The 20,377-nt window shown below is 39.3% G+C and overlaps 2 protein-coding genes across 5 annotated transcripts in view; both read left to right on the top strand.

Annotated features, from left to right (window-relative positions):
* The window catches only part of LOC117821951 (copine-9-like), a 126,440-nt gene that overhangs the window by 40,730 nt on the left and 65,333 nt on the right, over positions 1-20,377 (top strand). Inside the window, exons 4-7 of the mRNA XM_034696525.1 lie at positions 965-1,068; positions 3,282-3,321; positions 3,547-3,549; positions 8,540-8,616. Of these exons, the coding sequence (XP_034552416.1) occupies positions 965-1,068; positions 3,282-3,321; positions 3,547-3,549; positions 8,540-8,616 (224 nt within the window). The remainder of the gene's footprint in view (positions 1-964; positions 1,069-3,281; positions 3,322-3,546; positions 3,550-8,539; positions 8,617-20,377) is intronic.
* LOC117821950 lies at positions 10,250-18,782 on the top strand. 4 transcript variants are annotated; one of them, XM_034696523.1, is made up of 7 exons: positions 10,250-10,513; positions 11,636-11,700; positions 11,862-11,906; positions 15,508-16,521; positions 16,787-16,942; positions 17,156-17,248; positions 17,637-18,782. In XM_034696523.1, the coding sequence occupies exons 4-7, from the start codon at positions 15,517-15,519 to the stop codon at positions 17,949-17,951; spliced, it is 1,569 nt and encodes a 522-aa protein (XP_034552414.1). In that variant the 5' UTR covers positions 10,250-10,513; positions 11,636-11,700; positions 11,862-11,906; positions 15,508-15,516; the 3' UTR covers positions 17,952-18,782. The 4 variants fall into 4 exon arrangements, with proteins under 4 accessions (XP_034552414.1, XP_034552413.1, XP_034552415.1 ...); XM_034696522.1 differs by having other exon boundaries at positions 11,862-11,910; XM_034696524.1 differs by lacking the exon at positions 10,250-10,513 and adding an exon at positions 11,150-11,333 and having other exon boundaries at positions 11,862-11,910.

Raw genomic sequence — 20,377 nt, 5'->3', positions numbered from 1 at the left:
TTAAACATTTAATTTCCCTAAGTCAACACACACCTGTGCACTTGGGCTTAGTTCACCTTAAAGCACATATGCCTTTTTTAGGCAGGACTTTTATGATTCAGCGCCATAAATTGGACCCTGAATCAAAAGGAACAAACGGTAAATGAAGAGTGAAGGTAAGAGATCAGTGTGAGAAATAAACATTATCTTTAATAGATCCATTTTGAGTTTTAACAAAGATAACCCAAGATGCAACCACTCTAGGACAACAAAAACATCTCTGCTTTAACAAAGCAATTCCTCAACCTTCACCCACAATGCCCTAACACTTATTAACCAATCACACCTGAGTGAGCTTTAAAACCAAAGGCCTCCAACCCTAAAATAGAAACACTATGAGGAAATATCAAGGGATTTGCCTGTGATCGATACAGGTAGGTTCTGAGGACCAACAGTCAGTCCTGTGAGGCCCTGGTAATGGATAGGCCGGGGATCCGGTTGATAGCACGGATTATGTGCACTGGGCACTAAAGACATGAGTAGAGGTATTGAGGCTGAGGTTAGGCAGTGCCAAGATCAATAGCTCATTACACGGTGCTGTTGGGCCGGGCTCCGGAGGTGAGGCCGGCAGTCCAATCTGGGGGATTACTGGAGTGATTGTCAGGGAGATGGAGAGACGGCATGGCCCAGGTGGGAGGCTGGGACTCAGACTCTGTGGGCTTGCAGGGTATAGAGGGCTGGCTCTAATGTGATGGTATGATTTCTCTGGGGATGCTGCTTTAGCACATGGCACAATGGAGCTCAGTGTGATGTAGTGTAGGAATATTTAAGCTAAGAAGATGAGTGTTTAGGGGATCCAAAGATTTGTCAAATGTTAATATCTTTATATTAATTGCTGCTGAAACACATTTATTTTACAAGTGTTTTTCTTGCCTACCGAGACATATCCATTCACAAATCTCTGTCTTTTTTCCTTTTCCTTTAGTTTGGCAGAACGGAGGTAATCGATAACACTCGGAATCCAGATTTTGTCCGAAAGTTCGTCCTGGATTTCTTCTTTGAGGAGAAACAGAATCTGAGGTTTGACGTGTAAGTAGTCTGACAGAATTTTGAATAAATCTGAAATCATTTCATTCTAAAGATGGCTACATTAAGCTCTGCAAACACCACAATGTGGATTTAGAGTAAGATACGTATCTATGAGATTGCTCTCTCTCTGTGGGTCTTGGTAAAAAGATTATTCACCCGATTAGGACTAATGAACAGGTCAATCACTGCTCGAATTGGATGTCCAATCACAGGGGGAGATTTTTAAAAATGGACCGTCTCCAGGCCCACTTGAGAGCCCTGCTGATTGAATTAGTGTCTGTTTACCCACTTGGCTATTCTGCTCAGCTCACCTAGCTGCTATCCTCGATCAATGCAGGGGAAGATCCCTCACATGCCTCAGTAGCTTTAATCAAGGCACAGAAATGTGCTTTTATTACTCAATGGAGTGTGTAGGACAGCGGCTCGTATACAATGTGAACATGAAATGGAACACAAACATTGTTTGCGATGATGCAATTATGTTGGCGTTATGCATAATTTCACCTCAAAGCATCCCTCCTACTCTGCAAGGTCATTTTCAATGTTCAGTCCCCAAGTAGTACGCTCATTGTGAAACAACCCTGATATAAAATTAAAGAGGTTGTAAGTGTTAGAATAGATGACACAGATGCAGCAACACTTTCAGAGAGTCCTGTTTTATGTCTTTTTAAAGGCAAAGTTCACTATTTCGCCATTTATCTGATAAAAAAGAAATCTGAAATCTGTTGTTCTTTAGGCAAAATGCACCATTATTTGGTCGCCATGAAGAGCTTACATGGTATTTCAGCTTGGATATCTAGACTCACCTTAGCTACTACTGCAACAGTTGAAATGGCATCCTTAATGCCTACAAGTGCCAAGGATTATATCGAAAGAGACACATTTTACAGTGTTAAGATTGGCAGACATCAAATTATAGATCGTTAATTTACCAAACTTAAAAGACATAATTAGTTTGTTGAACATGGCACACTCTTCAATCAATCAATCAATCTTTATTTGTATAGCGCCAAATCACAACAAACGCTATCTCGAGACGCTTTTACAAAGATAGCAGGTCTAGACCATACTCTATGTTAAATAAATTAACAGAGACCCAACACCAAAGACAGGATAAGACTCAGTCTTTTCTCATCTTAATCTACCATGAGCATTGCACCTCGCAGTATTAGATAGTTACAGTGCTGAGGAAAAAGTTCCTTTTAACAGGCAGAAACCTTGAGCCAAACCGGATTCATGTTAGACAGCCATCTGCCTTAACCAAGTTGGGGTTGGAAAGAGGGATAGAAGAGAATGACAGAGAGAGCAATGAAAGTGATGAGACGATTAATAGCAGTAGTAGCTCATTAATCTCCCGATGAGATGAGATAACAAGCTGATGAATGAAACAGTCCTGGTGACATAGATTTAGTGGTCCTCTCATCACTGCTCCGTTGGGCAAAGCCAGCAACAATCCTAGCTAACATGGATCTGCAACCTGCAAAAAGGGTTGTCTCCTTCAGGGAACTCACTACCATACTAATTTAAAAAAAAAAAAACTCAGTATACACAGATTCATATAGTATCAGGCCAGGCCGTCTATGATTGACACATACTCAATCCACAACATACATTTGAAACGTCTCTCTCCCGTACAGCCTGGCAACCCACAGCATGATTGAAGGAGTGTGTGTGTGGCTGCACTCTGCACAGGAGTTTTATTAACTTGTTTGATTATGGCAACCTATCAAACCCCTGAAAAAAGCTGGCTGGTTGGGCGTTTAAATTATGAATATGAGCACTTTAATATTGGGACTAATGAGGATTGACTCGCTTTTGGGCAAGCTTCTAGTGGACATTTGAGGAACTGCACGTCTGGAATGGCTTCATTCGTCAGCCTGGGAGGTCTCTGATTGGAAAGTTATTACAGAGAAGTTAAAACCCTGTGGAGGATCTCCTTAATGTGTCATATTCAGAGGTTATTTGGTGGGGAATATGTGACTCCAGGGACATCTTCTCCTTCTGGTATTATTATCTGCAGTGTAATTGTAAAATTTGAAATTAAAATGCCTCACTGTGCTGAAAAAAAATGTCACGTTGCACGATGTGTTGCTGCAAAATGCTAATTATTTACTAAGTAGGAAAACTGGTGCTTCTAGAAGTCAACAGCTCTCACTCCTCTGACTTAAATCAAATGTGATGCCACCAGTTCCTCACATATTTGTTTCTCACAGGTACAATGTGGACTCCAGAAGCTGCAACATTTCCAAACACGTAAGTACAGAACATCCTCCAGTCTCTGAAATGTATCACATTGAAAATGCAGCATTCCTCATGCTGATAAAGCTCGTTTACAGTGAAAAAGTGAGGGAGCTGATGATGATGATGATGATGATGATGATGATGATGATGATGATTCAGGATGTAAATACTGTTTCATGACAAAGCCTTTTCTTCCTCTCTGCCTGTCTTAACAAAATCACCTCATGCGGAGAGCAGAAGGTGAGTGCTGTGTATGCAGATTGTATTATCCTCATGAGTCCTGCTATTGTAATGTCCTCCATTCATTCCACCTTTTATTTCCCAATACATTCACCAGCCTCCTGAAGAGACATGTGATTATATTGTGCGTTTCATTCACTTTAATTTCATCGTATTTTTCTCCCATTCTTCTCTCATCTCATTTCATCAAGGACAAACACCTCCAGCTCCCACCCGGAAAGCTTCCCCCGTAATGTTGCTCCTCATTTTGTCTGTCTGCGTTTTATCACTGGCTCAGGTAAAGCTATTTTTTAGAACTTCAAAGTGCAGGCAGCTGTTGTTGTTTGAGACGGTGTACTACAGCAGGTTGTGCATGTCAGGACATTTAAAGGAGCGGCACACATTCGGTTCATGGAGACTCACACCTACACCTGCTTGTACTCACCCACAACAAACATCAACACACGGAGCTCTGCCCTTGTTGTTGTGCAGGAGGCTTATTGTGTCATCTCAACTCCCGGCTTTTTATGTTCCCATATTTCTCTCTGCAGAGCGTGGGCTCTTTGGAAACTTCGACATCTTCCATTCAATGAAATGCTGATTTAAGGGGAAAACTTGTCCAATACAAATGTGTTCCTTTAAAAGAAGAATAAATAATGCCCCCTGTAGCTTCCTTAGAGGCATAACCTAGTTGAATCATGCATGCTCGTGTAAAATGTGGGATTACACCCTAAATTAAAAGTTTAATTTAAAGTGACACTTCTGTAATAAGAGATTGAACTTTAATAGGATTTTAATAACCTTAATATCTCTCCTACTATCCCTGTTGGTTTGATAGTCCTGTATAATTGCTATTGAGTGTTAACCCTGTTTAATAAAGCACAGGAGCTCCTGAATCTGTGCAGTGACACTGTTCATATATTTAATGGACAGGTACCTGAGCGCTGCCTTGTAAACTTATAGCTTGAAAAAGTTTAAGAACAAAGTTGAATAAATGGATATCTGTCAACACTGAGCATCACTGTGGTGTCTGCAAAATATATGCCTACATTACTGTTTTATGCTTGGACTAACTGAGAGACAGTCTCATGGTTTTTCAAGCTTGTTCTTATATTTGCAGACTGAAACAGTTTTTACTTGCTAAAATGTAACTCTCTTTCGATTAATGGGCGTCCAGAAGTGGCTTCTAAAAGTTATATTATTGATTCAGTAAATAATAAAAATAATATTGATAAATTGTATTTGTCACACCTTTAAAACCTGAGTTACAAGGTGACATACAGGCATACATAAAAAAAGGGTAAAACTAGCTGATGAAACAGTTAGATCAGCCTCAATTTAGTGAGGATTTAAAAGAGGACACAGACTCAGGTAACCTTAGATCATCTGGCAAGGAGTTCCAAAGCTTAGGGGCCTGAATGGCAAAAGCCTGATCACCTTTGGTTGCAAGCCGAGATTCAGGAACATAAAGAAGGATTCTGCGGGGGATCAAATCAATTCTAACATTAACTGGTAGCCAGTGAAGGTCGCTATAAGAACAGGAGTTATGTGCTCACTTCTGTTAGAACAAGTTAAACGCTGTGCAAATAAGACTTTGTAAAGTTTGGCCGAAACTCTTCCGAGGTCAGAGAAGTGTTGGTGTGCTGCAGTTATCTCCACAGTTCAGAGGAAGTATTTTCCTTGTCTGATGATCAGACAGAATCTAACATATTTGATGATCATTTCTCTTTAAATCAAGCATTAAAACATACAAAAATATCAATCACAAGGTGCAACCTTTTCAGCACCAAACAGGAAACATCTGTATCTACCGAACATGGCGAGGATCAGCAATTTACAAACGCATAACCTGCTTTCATTCTAATTGAGGGGTTCATTCACAAAGACGGTTATGCGACCACTGATTGTGCTAATAATTTGGTATCATTGGCAGACACTATCTGCTCTGTTTTATGATCCAGTTGATCCAGTATGATCACAAAGCATATTGCCCTAATGATATTCAAGTGCAGAAATGCCTCTTCTGTAAAGTTTCTCAGTTTGCTCTTGTTTTGCGTCTGATGCGGAAGATAAACCGTCAGCATCTCCACTCTCTGCTGCTGTGCAGAGCTTTGCTCTTAGCTCCCATCCTGACCTGCAGCCTGCTACACCAGCTGTGCATAAGTTCAAACGTAGCCAAGTTTGAACGTAATTTCTCATTTAGGATGGAGTTTACAGTCTACTAACGTTTTACATTTACATTGCACTAGAGGTAGTTCCAACGTTAGTAGGGTGAAAACTTAATTCTTACATTTCGCTCCTAGTAGGTGTAAAGTCCTCCGTAGAGTGCCATGGGGCGTCATTTGGAAAGGTGGGTTGATTTGGAGGATGAGATACAGAGGGTTCTCCCTATATGACATCCATGAAGAGCGTGATACATATTTCACTGCTCAGAAAAAAAAGTGTGCCTCAAAGAGCAGCTCGTACAGAGGAAAAATCACTCTCATCACTGTGGTGTGTAATGGCCTACACATGTGGTAATGTGTGCCTGTATACCCTGAGCCACGGACGGCATCAGGCTATTCTAACCCTCAATTACAACAATTACTGCCTTTTTTTATATATATATATAGTAGGTCCTCTGGAGGTTGAATTTTTGACAGGATAACTGAGTTTCATTTTGACATCACTTAAAAATTGTGTGGAATACTTAGTTAAAGCAGAAAAGTAACACTGTGATTGTATGTGGCTGTTAGCAATTTTTTACACAACACAATGGACAAATTTGACCCAAATGAATGCACAGAGCTCATTTAAATACCCCTAAACAGCACCACAGCACTGAGGCAGTATTTGTCATGCAGCACAGTTTGAGGTACATGAACCCTTTGTGTGCACTTTGTGAATAAGGAGCTATATTTGTGCCTCATTTGTTCAGGTTTAGTGTGTGCAATAGCAGCTCAGTCCCTTTGTGAATGTGTTCCTGAATGCAGTGCGACGCTCATTTGTTGTAGGAAGCAATGTTTCTGATGTGATCATGCAGGTTTTCAGGAGGTAGGAATAAAGAAAGTGCCTCAATGGAATGATGTGTACCCTGCTAATCCAGCTAACTTTATGGCCTTAATGACTACAGATGATGCAAACTACTGCACACAGCAGGAAAGCCTGCCACTGCCTTATTTGATTTTCTGCTTGTGAATATAACTCAAAAGATCAGGATGGGGGATAATCCCAGCAGGAATCATTTAAGTCAATATATGACCCCACAAGAAACTGTGTTTTCAGGCTTAAAGCTCCTCTTGAGTTTTTGCCGGTTATAAAAGAGACTGATGACTCTGTTTGACCGAGAAAACAAGACCATCTGGAGAAGATCAACTATTTCTATATCAGATTTTTATTAATGTCCGTCACTGCTGCCAACAGGTTTGTGTCAGACAAAGCGATTTATAGCACGCTGCAAAAACAAGCTTTTTTTATACACTTTCAGCGCCAGATATGGGTGAATGATACCTTTAAAAGAGAGCAGGGAGGCATTTGTCATCAGAAAACTCTACTGAACATGGACAGGAAAGAATCAGCAAAGAGGAAAGAGGTTCAATCTCATCCACGAGAGTGGACACAAAATACAAGTTTTGACTTGGGCTTTAAATGTCTATATATGTGAGAGGTTTTTAATCATTTTTAAAGTGTATAACATTATGCAAGTTACATCTTCTTAAGTTTGATAACAATAATAATAATACATTTTATTTAAAGGCGCCTTTCAGGGCACTCAAGGTCACCATACTGGGCAGATTAAAAAAAAAAAAAGAACAATATAAGAATGTGTCTGATAAAATCAACAAGACATGATATAGTTTAAAAGATACGTAAACTGAACAGGATAAGATACAGTGCAGTGAAGAGGTGTAATCAGAGTGAAAATGACAGTTTAAAAAGATGTGTTCTGAGATGGGATTTGAAAATGGAAAGAGAGTCGATGTTACGGATATCTGGTGGGAGGGAGTTCCAGAGGTGGGGGGCAGAGCGGCTGAAGGCTCTGGACCCCATGGTGGTTAAGCAGGCAGGTGGTTTAGTGAGGTGAATGGAAGAAGGGGACCTGAGAGTGTGGCTGGGTGTGATGAGGTGGAGAAGTTCAGAGAGGTATGGAGGAGCGAGGTTATTGAGGGCCTTAAAGATGAGGAGCAGAGTCTTCGGTGCCAGTGAGGAAAACCTCTATCACTTTCATTTGAGGACATTGAAGGTGAACCAGGAATGTATTCCATTCAGACAGTTAGAGAGGGAAGTAGGTGGGGAAGAAGATATATGTTGAATAGAAGAGGCCCCAGGATAGAATCCTGGGGAACACCGGTAGTGACTGGAAATGACTGAGATTTGAAGGATTTGACTTGAATAACTAAGTGCGGCCGGAGAGATAAGAGGTAAACCAGTGAAGGGGTGTATCAGTGATTCCAATCGAGTTTAATCTGTCGAGGAGTATGCCGTGAGAAATGGTATCAAAGGCTGCACTGAGATCAAGAAGGATGAGGATGGTGAGAAGTCTGGAGCCAGTTGCCATGAAGAGGCTGTTTTGTGATTTTTACCACTGCTGTATCTGTACCGTGGAGAGGGCAGAAACCAGGCTGGAACTGTTTGTAAAGTTTAGGTCTCTCTTTGGTGCAAAATTCTCCCCATGTGTTACAAACTGTCTTCTGCAGCTTAACAAACACTGCCAAGAAAACTAGGTCATTTCAGTGCTTAAAAGTCTGATTGGTCATTTGCTTCACTGAGACTTCATAGAGTATCAGCTTCAAATCAACTTCGGGAATACATTCGGCCACTTAGGCACAGCCATCCTCCATCACTTACATTACAAAGCATTACAAGAGATGCATAAAGGTCCATTATGAACAGGGGGGATGATTATATTAACCCCAACTGTGTCAATGTTGACATTTTCTCAGTCTGCAGGCTGCATTCACTTTACTTTTAGTGTCTTGTTTGAAACCTGGATGTGTAATTAATTCCTTCTCTTTTATCTCTCCTCTCTCAGGACTTCCTGGGTCAGACCTTCTGCACCCTGGGAGAAATCATCGGCTCCACAGGAGGACGGCTGGAGAAGACCCTGTCGTAAGTTCCCCAAACACCCTCCCATCCTTTTTATGAAATAACAGAAATGTGTTCCTCTCCTCTTGTTCAGCTGTTGAGTCATTGTCACAATTATGCACACAAATAATTCTTGAGACTTGCAAAGTGAGAAAGAGATGAATCCCTGTCTGTCTCTTGTTCCACATTTATTGATGGCTGCAGTGGGAAGCATCATTTTATGATCCATCACACTAATGTAATGTGTATAGACTCACCAAGTTTAAATAGCCTCATCTATTATACTGTTAGATCAGAGAGTGAGAGGCCAGATGAGCTGGCTGCATCGCTGCACACTGAGCTGTTGTTGTTGAAGTAGTGTGTTGAAGAGTTTTGTGATGTTATACAAAAGGAGCTGAAGCCTGCAGACATTACTTTGTTTCTGTTGAAGTAAATATATCTTTGGATATTGACAGATTTGTTTGCTTGGTTTTATGGATTTCAGATGTTTTTCTCTCAAAGTAAAAGGAGAATGTGGTGATTTCAATGTGCCCACAAACCCCATGCCTGTTCATCTCTGCAGCATTTAATAACACAATGTACCCGAGGAGTAAGAAGAGTGCTGGGAGATTTCAATCCTTGTTTTTGTATGATGAGGTATTTTATGGAGACACGACAATACCAACAAAAGTCTGAACACAAATATATCAATCAAATTAAAGTACTGATATTAGTCCAATAAACAATTAAGACACATATGTTAAGAACATAATACAGTTGCCTAAGAAAATGTCAGAGTTTGTCAAGCTTAGCTTAAATTAAAAGACACTTTAAAGATGTTGCTCTGCAGCAATGATTCAATACTTTATAGCGTCCAGGTGTGATATTTACAGTTGGATTGTTCCTCAGATTACAAACAGCAGACGTATTGTCACCTCTGGTTTTGATTTAGAGCCTGGGTCGTTGTGCCACTGACTTTTGCAGGGGTGGCATGAAGTATATATGTCTGCCAATACAAGAATGAATATCATTAATTCACTCTTTCTATCTCCACAAATCATATCTACTTCAGCTACGATTCCAGTATCCAAAGAATGTTTATTATTTTGCAAATGTTGTACTATAAAAAGTAATACAAAAAAACAAGAGTTATAGGACAGCAATGGTGCACCTCATCCCACATATATACATACCGGACACATATGAACACACTGGACACATATAAACACACCGGACACACTGAACACATATGAACACACTGGACACATATAAACACACCGGACACATTACAGTGGCATTCTATTTAGCAGTGCTATGGCCGATGGAACGAAGCTTCTGCCGAACCGGGCTTGCCTACAGTATGCAGATCTGAAGAGAGACAGGAAATGTGGGGAGTAGTAAGTTAGGGAAGACATGCAGCAAAAAGTCAAGCCCGGGAGTCGAACCTGTGACCGCTGCGACATGGACTATTGTCTCTGCCCTAAAACCGTCTCTGACCTAAAACCGCTCGGCCAATGGCACCCCAGAGAGGCAACATTTGAGTCAAGGATAATGTACGGTTAGCAGTTAGTTATGGGAAATAGAATCATGACAGGGTGGACAGGACTTAAAATACAAACACAGTGCACTCAAAAAACTCAACTAGGGCATGTGTTTGATTAGCAAACTAGACATGTGTTAGTATTAAATGAATATGTTGTGTTTGTGTTCATTAAATAATTCGTTCGTGTTTGTTGGACGTGACTCAAAGGAAATTCGGTTTAATTCATGTCATTAATGTCAATCCAATGAGAATGAGGTACTTCCAAACAACACTCTGATACGGTTAACTACTGCGCATGCTCCACGCCCACCTGATGCGGAAACAGTTTGAATTGCGCGCAATTAGGAGCCGACATTTTACATCCTCCCACCGAATCGTTGGTCATCCTCGCTAATAAGGGTAAGTAATTCATATATCTACATTAATGTATTTAGTGATATGGTATCAGTGATAAATAATACTGTAGTTATTAGATATTTATGAGAAATTTCTCCATTATGTTTTGTCACTCATGTTTCTCGCAGTTAGCTAACGCTTGGTCAACTTCAGGAGAAAGTTAGCTAGGTTTTCTTCATTTACATCCCGGTTAACGTTACTATCGTTAATATCTCTCAAAAAAGCTTTTTTGTGCACGTAAAAACTTCAGTCACTGAGCCGCTGTGCGGAAAAAAAACGTCTCTGCAATGAGAGAGAGACACGGTGAGTGAGGGAAATTCCGGCAGACCTCCGTGATTTTACTCTGCTGTATGGGGCCGACACTTATGTTTAAAAAGCGCCCGTCGTCCTGTTGATAACAGCTGTGAGGGTTTATTTTTGTATTTATATAACAGCATGCAGGGTGTGCAACCCTCTCTCCAGCCTGTCAGGAACACCTGAAGCACTCGCGCACCTGCAGCCAGGATGATGCAACACAAAACCCGCTAAACGGCACCTTCCGCAGGGCTGCGTGGAGATGTATGTGTGTGTGTGTGTGTGTGTGTGTGTGTTTATTTGTGCTTAACAAAGTAAGTAACGTAAAACAATCAGAAAAGAAAGTTTTATTCCTCAGTTTAATTTGTCCTGTCTAGCGCGACTAACCCTCCAGTCACTCTGTAACGTTACCTCGCTCGACCATGTCTCTCTCCCTCAGTGAAACCGGAGAGGAGGGTCCGACATTGAATGCTGTGTGTTTACAAACACCAAGCGACAAGACGACAGACTCTACATTTAAATTAAAAACGTAAAGTGAGCGGTGTTAACTTTAACTTCAGACAGTGCACAGAAATAAGGGTCTTTACACAGACACGTCGCTGTGTGTTTGTGAGAGAGGGAAAAAAGAGAGAGAGTATCAGTGCGCTGCAAACAGCCCTGTATGGTAGTTAATCTATTACGGATGGCGTCATTCTTTCAAACGGATAAAATTAAAAAATGGGTGGCAAAATATACTTTGGCAGCTGTTACTAAACCTGGGGGATGTTTTTTTATTAACAATAGAAATATTACATCCATTGTAACTTTTTTCCTTTTTTTTCTCTTTACCAGAAATACATCTGAAGAAGCAGTGTCCCCATGCTCTCATATTTGTGTGTGGCCCTAGACAATTTATGGTGAGTTTATATTTTTTGTTATATTGTTTATCTGTTACCATATATAGACCTAATTACACAGCTGAGGTTTAATGGTTTTGCTCAAATGCGGTGTGTTTTTACTATACATGGCTAATAGCTTTTATCGTTGGCTAATGCATTTATTCTTCTTTTTTTTTCAGTGACGTGTATGTGGCAGTGCAGTCAATGTGTCGCTAGAGAGAGTAGTAGGTACAAGTTACTTAAACATTATAAACTACATCATCATTATGGAAGAGGCCAACATTATTCGTGCATATATGTAAATTGTCCATGCACATTCAAGACATGGGGTGGACTCTACTCCCATGTCCATAAAGGTCATTCATCTCAGTTTACACAGACAGCTACCAGTTCAGTAACTTTTAGCTGTGAGTTATGTGAATGCAGTGACCTCTCCACAGAGAAAGATTTTTTTGTTCATATTGGAACACATCTGCGAAGTAACGAGACTGTTAGTTGTGTATTTCTTGGTTGCCCTTTCAAAACAAATATTAAAAGTACATTTTATACACATAAAAAGAGGAAGCATCATCCACACACACTGAAAGATTTTAAAGCTGGTCTAGTTGCATATGTGAAACCACTGCATGTGTCAGATACCTCTGATAATGTGACAGCTAGCTGTTCTTCTGATGTATCATATGTTGACGTTGAAACAGAGTCAGTGACAGAAAGTGATGACAGAGCTGTTGTAAATCTACCAGAATTAATTGAGCGGAAAATAGCTGTAATATTGTTGAAATTGGAACATATATTTCATATTCCAGCAACAGCAGTAGATGAGTTATTAGAAGAGTTGCATTTTTTGGTAAGTTCAGCTTGTGAGCCAGTCACAAAGTGTATAGTTACCGAAATTTTCAAAAGCCATAACCTACATATTGGTCAGGCTATTATTGAAGAGCTCTCCAATTCCGTGTGTGTCTCTAACCCTGTGGCTAACATTTTGAGAAAGTGTGGGCCTCTTGCCACTTCTTTTAAAAGGAAAAAATACTACAAGCTACATTTTAGGGTTGTAGAGCCTGTTGAGTATATTTTATCTAAAGAACAAAGAAGGTCATTTCAGTACATCCCTTTATTACAGTTATTGCAGGAAATACTGAGTCACAATAAATTACTGGATAAAGTGGTTGAAGAACAAATAGCTCAAAGAAAAAGAGAGGTTTTGTATGGTGGCCAGAGGGTTTACAGGTCTTTTCGAGATGGTGAGCATTATAAAACAAATGGCTTTCTAGCTGTTGAGGAGTTGAGAATTTCCATAAAACTATATATTGATGATTTCGAAGTTTGCAATCCTCTTGGGACCTCACGCAAAAAGCATAAGCTTTGTGGTGTATATTGGGTCTTGGACAATTTACCTCCTGGCTCCCATTCTGCTCTGTCATCCATTTATTTGGCTGTTCTTTGTAAAAGTGAAGATTTGAGGACATTTGGGTTTGAAAAAGTGTTGGATCCACTTTTGAAAGATCTGGTAATCTTAGAGCAACGTGGTGTGTTCATTAGTCAGTTGAATGAGTGTATCAAAGGCACTGTGAATTCTGTGATAGCTGACAACCTAGGAGCCCATGGGCTGGCAGGTTTCATAGAAAGTTTTTCTGCCGAATACATCTGTAGATTCTGCATAGCTAAGAAAGCGGAAATTCAGTCACTGACTGCTGGTGTTTTTGAGCGTAGAACGCGGGCACTCCATGAAGGCCATTTGAAGTGTGCTCTGGAAACAGCAAGTGTGTGCTGTGGAGTTAAAAGGGGTTGTGCTTTGAGTAAGAATCTCACCCATTTTCATGTCACTGCAGGCTACCCTCCAGATGTAGCACATGATCTGTTTGAGGGCATAATACCTGTTGAGCTTGCTCATTGTTTTTGTCTTTTGATCTCTAAAAAGTATTTCACCTTAGAAAAACTTAACAACTTGATCCAAAATTTTGAGTACAAATGGGGAGATAAAACCAATCAGCCTCACACAATACCAAAAACATTCTCAATAAAAAAAAATATTGGGGGAAATGCACATGAAAATTGGTGTCTGCTCCGATTGTTGCCTCTGATTATTGGTCCACTTGTTCCAGAGGATGAACCTACTTGGCATGTTATTTTGGATCTCAAGGACATAGTGGATCTTGTTGTAGCCCCTGTCCATTCTGATGAGTCAATTGCATATCTTGAATGCAAAATCAGTGAACATCGCCAGAGATACCAAGAGCTTTTCCCAAACAACCGTGTTCTCCCTAAACATCATTATTTAGAGCATTACCCTGCACTGATTCGCCTCTTTGGGCCTCTTGTCCATAAATGGACAATAAGATTTGAAGCGAAACATAGTTTCTTTAAACAGATTGTTCGCCATACCAACTGTTTTAAAAACATTCCTCTCACACTTGCAAGAAAGCATCAGCTCATGATTGCTTCTGACCTGCACTCTTCTGACCATAGGACATCTTTGGTGGTAACTAGTGTCTCATCAGTACCAGTTGACGTTTTGCAAAGTGACATTGCAATTTCTATTAAGCAAAGATTACCAGATGAGACTGATGTCCATATTACAAAAAGTGTGTCATACAATGGTATGAACTACAGCAAAGGAATGATTGTTGTCCATGGACAATTATTTGGTCTGCCACAGTTTGCTGAAATTCTGCAGATCTGTATTTTACAAAGCAAGATACATTTTATTGTGAAGAAGCTCTCTGCTTGGTATAGAGAACACTTTAGAGCTTTTGAACTTGACATGTCACATGTGAGAGAGGTGGCTCTGATTGAGCATGGGGACTTACTTGATGACTACCCGTTAGCTTCCTATTCACTGGGAGGCCTGCGTCTGGTTACTCTGAAGAGACACATTAACTTACAGGAAAAATGAGAGTAATGTTTGTAAGTATGTCCCCCTCACATCATATGGCACAATAAGTCGTAAAATTATGCTTCGTAGCAGGGCTGCAATTTATGATCATTTTTTGTCAATGTATTTATTATTTTTTAATTCATGAAATTACAAAATGCAAGACAATAATTAAAAGACAGGAGATCATACAATTTGAGAAGCTAGGACCAGAGAATGTTCAAAATTTTGCTTGATAATTTAATTGAATGATTTAAAACATTTAAAATATATATTTTACGTTTGATTAAAATTCATAAATCCCAGCACTAAATAGAATCTACTGTAATTTCTAGTTTATTATATACTAGAAATTACACTAGATTCTCTTTAGTGCTGATATTCTTAAAAACAAAGTACGCACACACACACACACACGGGGATGTCACGAGAACAGATACTTCGGTACCAAGTTGATGCCATTAGCTGTTAGCAGCCAGTGGTAGCAGTCCTGCTTGGCTTTAAAATGGAGCTTACAGCTAAGATTAACAGAGGTTGCATTGAGTTACCTTATTATGAGTTCAAGCAGTAAAAATTAGTATTGGGCGAAGGTAAATGATAACATCATGATGTGTTAAAATGTAATCTTTTGTTCTTTTTCGGAGATAAATTTGAATAAATACAGTTATTTGAAGGAGATGTTTTCAAAGTAATATAAAGTGGCTGTTAGATTTTCAATTCATGTTAAGTTACATTAACAAAGTATCCAAAGTGTTTATTGTTTTGATGTTTACCAAGGTATTGAATTGGGTATCAAGTATTGTTGAATTTCACTGATATTGGTATCAACTACTAAATTTTGTAAAATCCCTGATATAGACCTGTCTAATTATAAATTAGTATGTGCTTCTTAAGTGCTCCTGAGTTTTTTTTGTTGTGAAATATTCAACTAGTGTTCTTTTTCTTTTATTAAGGTCTGGACAATGACGCAGCCCATAAGACTGAGAATCATCCTTGGTGAAAATGATGCGAGGAAGCTTATTCTGCCAGCAGGGATACCAGACTCCATAGAGGAATTGTGCCAGACAATAAAGACGAGTTTTGGATTGCAACAAGATTTTCGGCTTCAGTATCAGGATGCTGATTTTGGAAATGAGTTCATCAACCTTTCCGTGATCTCCGAAGTAGTTGACAAAGCAACCATTAAGGTGATCCTTTTGCAAAGTTTTACTGAAGATGATGCAGTGATAGGTCAAGCAGCCCAGGGCCTAACATATTCCTCATCAGTCTCCTCGGTTGACACAGATGAGACAGAGCCTGTTTCTTCAGATTCGTCCTCATCTTCAAGGCAGTGGGTTTGGCCAAGTGTTTTCCCAGTCCCTTCTTTCAGCTATGATGCTGAACTGCAACTTGAAAAGGCCAATGCTGAGTACAATGCCAGTGGAATCCGCTTGAGCCCCTCACCAAAACTGAAGTCTGCCATTTTGCAAAGACTGTCAGAAGAAATTATTAAATTCAAAGCCTACCCAACTGACCTTGATCTAAATGATGTTGCAGAAGCCCTTGTGAAAAAGCATCCTTGCCTGTGGGAGCAGGGATCCTTTAATGGCTGTTATGGGTGGAAGATTAGCCTTAAGTATAAAATGGCCAACTTCCGGACAACTCTAAGAGGCCTCGGATGTGCTGAGGTGACAATAAATTCTCTGAAGAACAAGCCCAAAGACAGATGTGTTCCAGCAATGAATGTGAAAAAGCCCAGAAGGGCAGAAGTCAATTATTGTCCACCGCATCCAAAAGGAGAAACTGATGAGAGTCTGGAAAAGGAGAGAATTTCCCTGCTTTCAGAGATTACAAAGAGAAACAATGACCATATAGTGACTGAGAAAATGGACACGACTTTCTCATACCGAAGGCAAGAGGTTCTTCAAGGACAGCCCTTGGTTGCAGACTTCAAAAGCAGATGGCCAGCTCTGTTCAGTGGGAAAGAGGTGCGTGTCCGATATGTGCTGACGTTTTTTGTATGCCCCTAGAGTGTGCACACATACAAGAACAGGAAGATAACGACAAATCAAATATAGAAGTGTTGACTCAATACAAAGATATGGTTATGGTGATATTTAGTAGAACTTTTCTCCACACTGTTATTGCTAATGCAGTGATCAAACGGCTAGTAATTAATTTTTGTCCTACCTGTGTATATTGTTGTGATGTTCTAATAAGCTGAGTAACAAGTGCATTGTTACATTTTTCCAGATTGATAAGGAGTTCCTGCGCATCTCAACTGTACCTCTAATATCTACATTCTTTGCTGAGCTGGACCAGTACTCGCCACGCTTGATGGCGATCTTTCAAAAAAAAGGTGGGGTGGCTGGAAGAAAAATAAGACGGATCATGGTGGCCATCTCAAAGGTTGGTATTAAAATGTTTGTGTGTCATATTGTGTCATATTTTGTTGAGATTTCAAACAGATGTTGAGTACTTGCATTTTGGGTTCCTGAGACTAAAGTATTGTCTGCCACACAATAACTATACTCAACACTTAGGATTAATCAAACTTGCATTCAAGACTATCTTTTGTCAAACGGAATAGTCAAAACGTTTTTATGTTGTCGTTTGTTTCAGGATGACACGATACATACAAGACGAGCATGCATCCTCAAGTCCTTGTGCATCTACTTGAACGAAGACCACGAGAAACTTGTGAAGGAGTACTTGGTGAGTTACTTTTGAAATACAGTCACAAACATATTTATTTGCTTAAAGGGAAAATAGTACTTGGGTGGAATGAACCTTTAAAACTATAAATCATTAGACAGAAAGTAGTGTTTGGGCGGAATGAACCTTTTAAAACTATGAATCATTAGACGGAAAATAGTATTTGGGCGGAATGAACCTTTAAAACTGTAAGCAACAGAGAATCTGTGGTTATTTTATTTTAATATTGACACATTTATACCAGATAAAAAAAAAAATCAAATACACAAATCATTTGTGTGGGAGCTGTGCAGTTTGATATTGGAATATTTTCAGAGAGAGAGAGAGAGACTTTATTTCTTCATATTATACTGTCAATTGTAAACTATTGTTATATTTTACTTCATAGGCCACAGACAACGAGGCCAAAACTACCATGGAGCAAACAGTGATGGGAGTCTACGTCATTGAGAAGGAGGGTGCTGAACCTGGAGATGACCCAGAGGATGTTGGTGTACTGGTTGAAGGTGTGGAGGTCCTCCATGGCTTGGGGAGCATTGCAATGGCTTGTGCACTCTTATTTGGACTCATATACTGTTTGAACCTGAGCTACCCACCAGAGCTCAAGTGCACGTTTGAGGTCCTGCAGAAGATTCTGCTGAAGCTAGATGGCCAGAGGTTGTCCTCAAAGGCACAATTTCTGAAAAACAAGCTTCTGGAGTGATTCAAGGCTGAGAAAGTCGTAAAAAGACAGAAGGAATGCACATATCTTGATTTAATGCAGATTATTTTAGTTGCAAGTTCATTCTACATGCTTCTTTGTTAAAACATTTTGAATGTGCACCAGGACAATTTTATTTACAAATATTTTTTTTTTTTATCAAAACATAGTGAAAAGATTGTGAGAAATATTACAGTAATCTTTCACTACTTCTGATTTATTTTGCTGCAATGCACAAGCAGATTTTCTTTGGTTTTAACTCTAATAATTCACTGTTTAAAAGTGTTGAAAAAACAGCAGTTTTTTAGCAGTCCTGCTTGGCTTTAAAATGGAGCTAACTGCTAACATTAACAGAGGTTGCATTGAGTTACATTATTATGCGTTCAAGTAGTAAAAATGAGTATTGGGCGAAGGTAAATGATAACATCAAGATGTGTTAAAATGTAATCTTTTATTCATTTTTGTAGAGAAATTTGAATACATACAACTCAGTTGTTGCACTCATGCTAGTTATAGTCAGGCACCTTCTTTTGTAAGGCTGCTGACAAGCATTTTGCTCTTTGCTCAACGCATTATGTTTCCGGGCAAAATTGTGACGTATGTTGAGTTTTACTTTAATCACTCTGCTGCTTGTTGCTACGTCATCTACAGCTGTCATCTCATTGGTTGCGCTTCAAAAGGTCAGCGGAAACGGGGTCAAAGCTGAAATAATTTGAACTTTGAGCGCAGCGCTCAGTGGTGATCATGTGAAAGCAGCTGAAAATGTGTTTTTAATGTAACATATTTTTGTTCCAAAGTCTGTTTCATTGGACTTAGAATAAAATGTTAAAATTGTTTTTGTGTTGTCATTTATTATGTAGGTCAGTGGAACTTTGGTAATTTGATTTAAATGCATGCTAACTAGTACTATCAATGAAACAACTCTAATTGGAACAATAAGATTGATATTAGTAAAACTATTAAAAAACATATTAGTTAATTCAACAACACTGACATTAATAAAACAGACAAAACTGGTACTAGTTCATCCAACAAGGCTGAATGTTGTTGCACTAAACTGTCTGGCACATGTTCACTTAACTTAATTGAATTTGACTAGACTAACTAAGGACAAACATTTTAATTCAGTGAAAGGCAAGTAAATTGAATTGAGATATTCACATGACGTTTCACACACTAATCTACACAGTGTTCAAATAACACAATCAAGATAGTCTGATTTAACTTTATTTGTTTAGATGGAATTTTAGTGGCATAATGCAATTAAGTTCATCCAATGTTTTATTATTTTGAGTGTGGCAAAAACCTTGATTTTTTTTTTTTTTTTACTTTCTTTTTATTTCAATTTCAGGTTTTCAAAAGGGAAAAAAGAAATACAATTAAATACAATTAAAGATAAATAGTAAAATAAAGGGAGGTTGTTCCAGGCCATTCAATAGTACAAAACAATATATATCTTCTTCACAGATGAAGGGTTACAAACTCTGGTGTATGCGTTCCAGTTTTTCCAGTATTTCACACAGTCATCAGCTTGTAGTCTTAAGAAGAAGTTGAGTGTTTCCATGGAATACATTTTGTTTACAATTGCAGTCCAGTCGTCCTTTGTTGGTGGGTTTGTCTGCATCCACTTGCGTGTGATGGCTTTTTTTGCTTGCAGCCAAGATGATTTTGTAAAGATACCTTTCCTGAGACTTAGGACCATTCGGCAATTTACAAAGATACAAAGTGACAAAGTAGGAAACAACTTAAATTCCAAAAATTATCCAAATTTCTTTTGCCAGTTCTTCCCAGTAAGAATGGATGAGAGGGCAGGCCCAAAACACATGGAAATGATCTGCCATAGCTGTACCACACTTCCTCCAACATTCATGGCAAAAACCTTGATTAAAAGATAATTTTATTGATTTAAAATGATTTATGTATGCAGTTTTTGAAAAATAGTCCCAGTGATTCCACTGCAGGCGATGGATTCTTATCTGCCTGTTGCGGTTGATTTAACATGAAACTGTCCTCATTCAGCTCTCCTCTATGAGCTCTGCGGTTCACACACCTTTAAAAATAAACTGGTAACTCCAGGTTGCTCTCACCTGCTCCACTTGTTGCTGGTATTGCTGGACAGGATCCAAGATGTAAATATCCATGTTGTTTAGCCAGCTGCATAAGCATGCTAACCAAAACTAACGTTTTAGCCACATTGTTTTGATGCTAACGGGAACTAACAGTTTACCTTACCTTACGGTCTATGGTGTCAACAAGCATGAGCAAAATGTGCCGGAACTCTTTACCATGGATTGATGGGACATGAAGTGTAATCAGATTGCCTCTGGAGTTGATCATTTTAGTGAAAGTTAACCACTGTTTTTAAGGGTCTGGTTGTGGTAATACTGCTGCAGTACCAGATAGTGCCACAAGGTAGTGTCTTTCTGTTC

The sequence above is a fragment of the Notolabrus celidotus genome, chromosome 11 (assembly GCF_009762535.1).
Source record: "Notolabrus celidotus isolate fNotCel1 chromosome 11, fNotCel1.pri, whole genome shotgun sequence".
NCBI lineage: Eukaryota > Metazoa > Chordata > Actinopteri > Labriformes > Labridae > Notolabrus > Notolabrus celidotus.
Note: the sequence above shows the minus strand (reverse complement) of the source record. Positions and strands in the feature narration are given on the sequence as shown.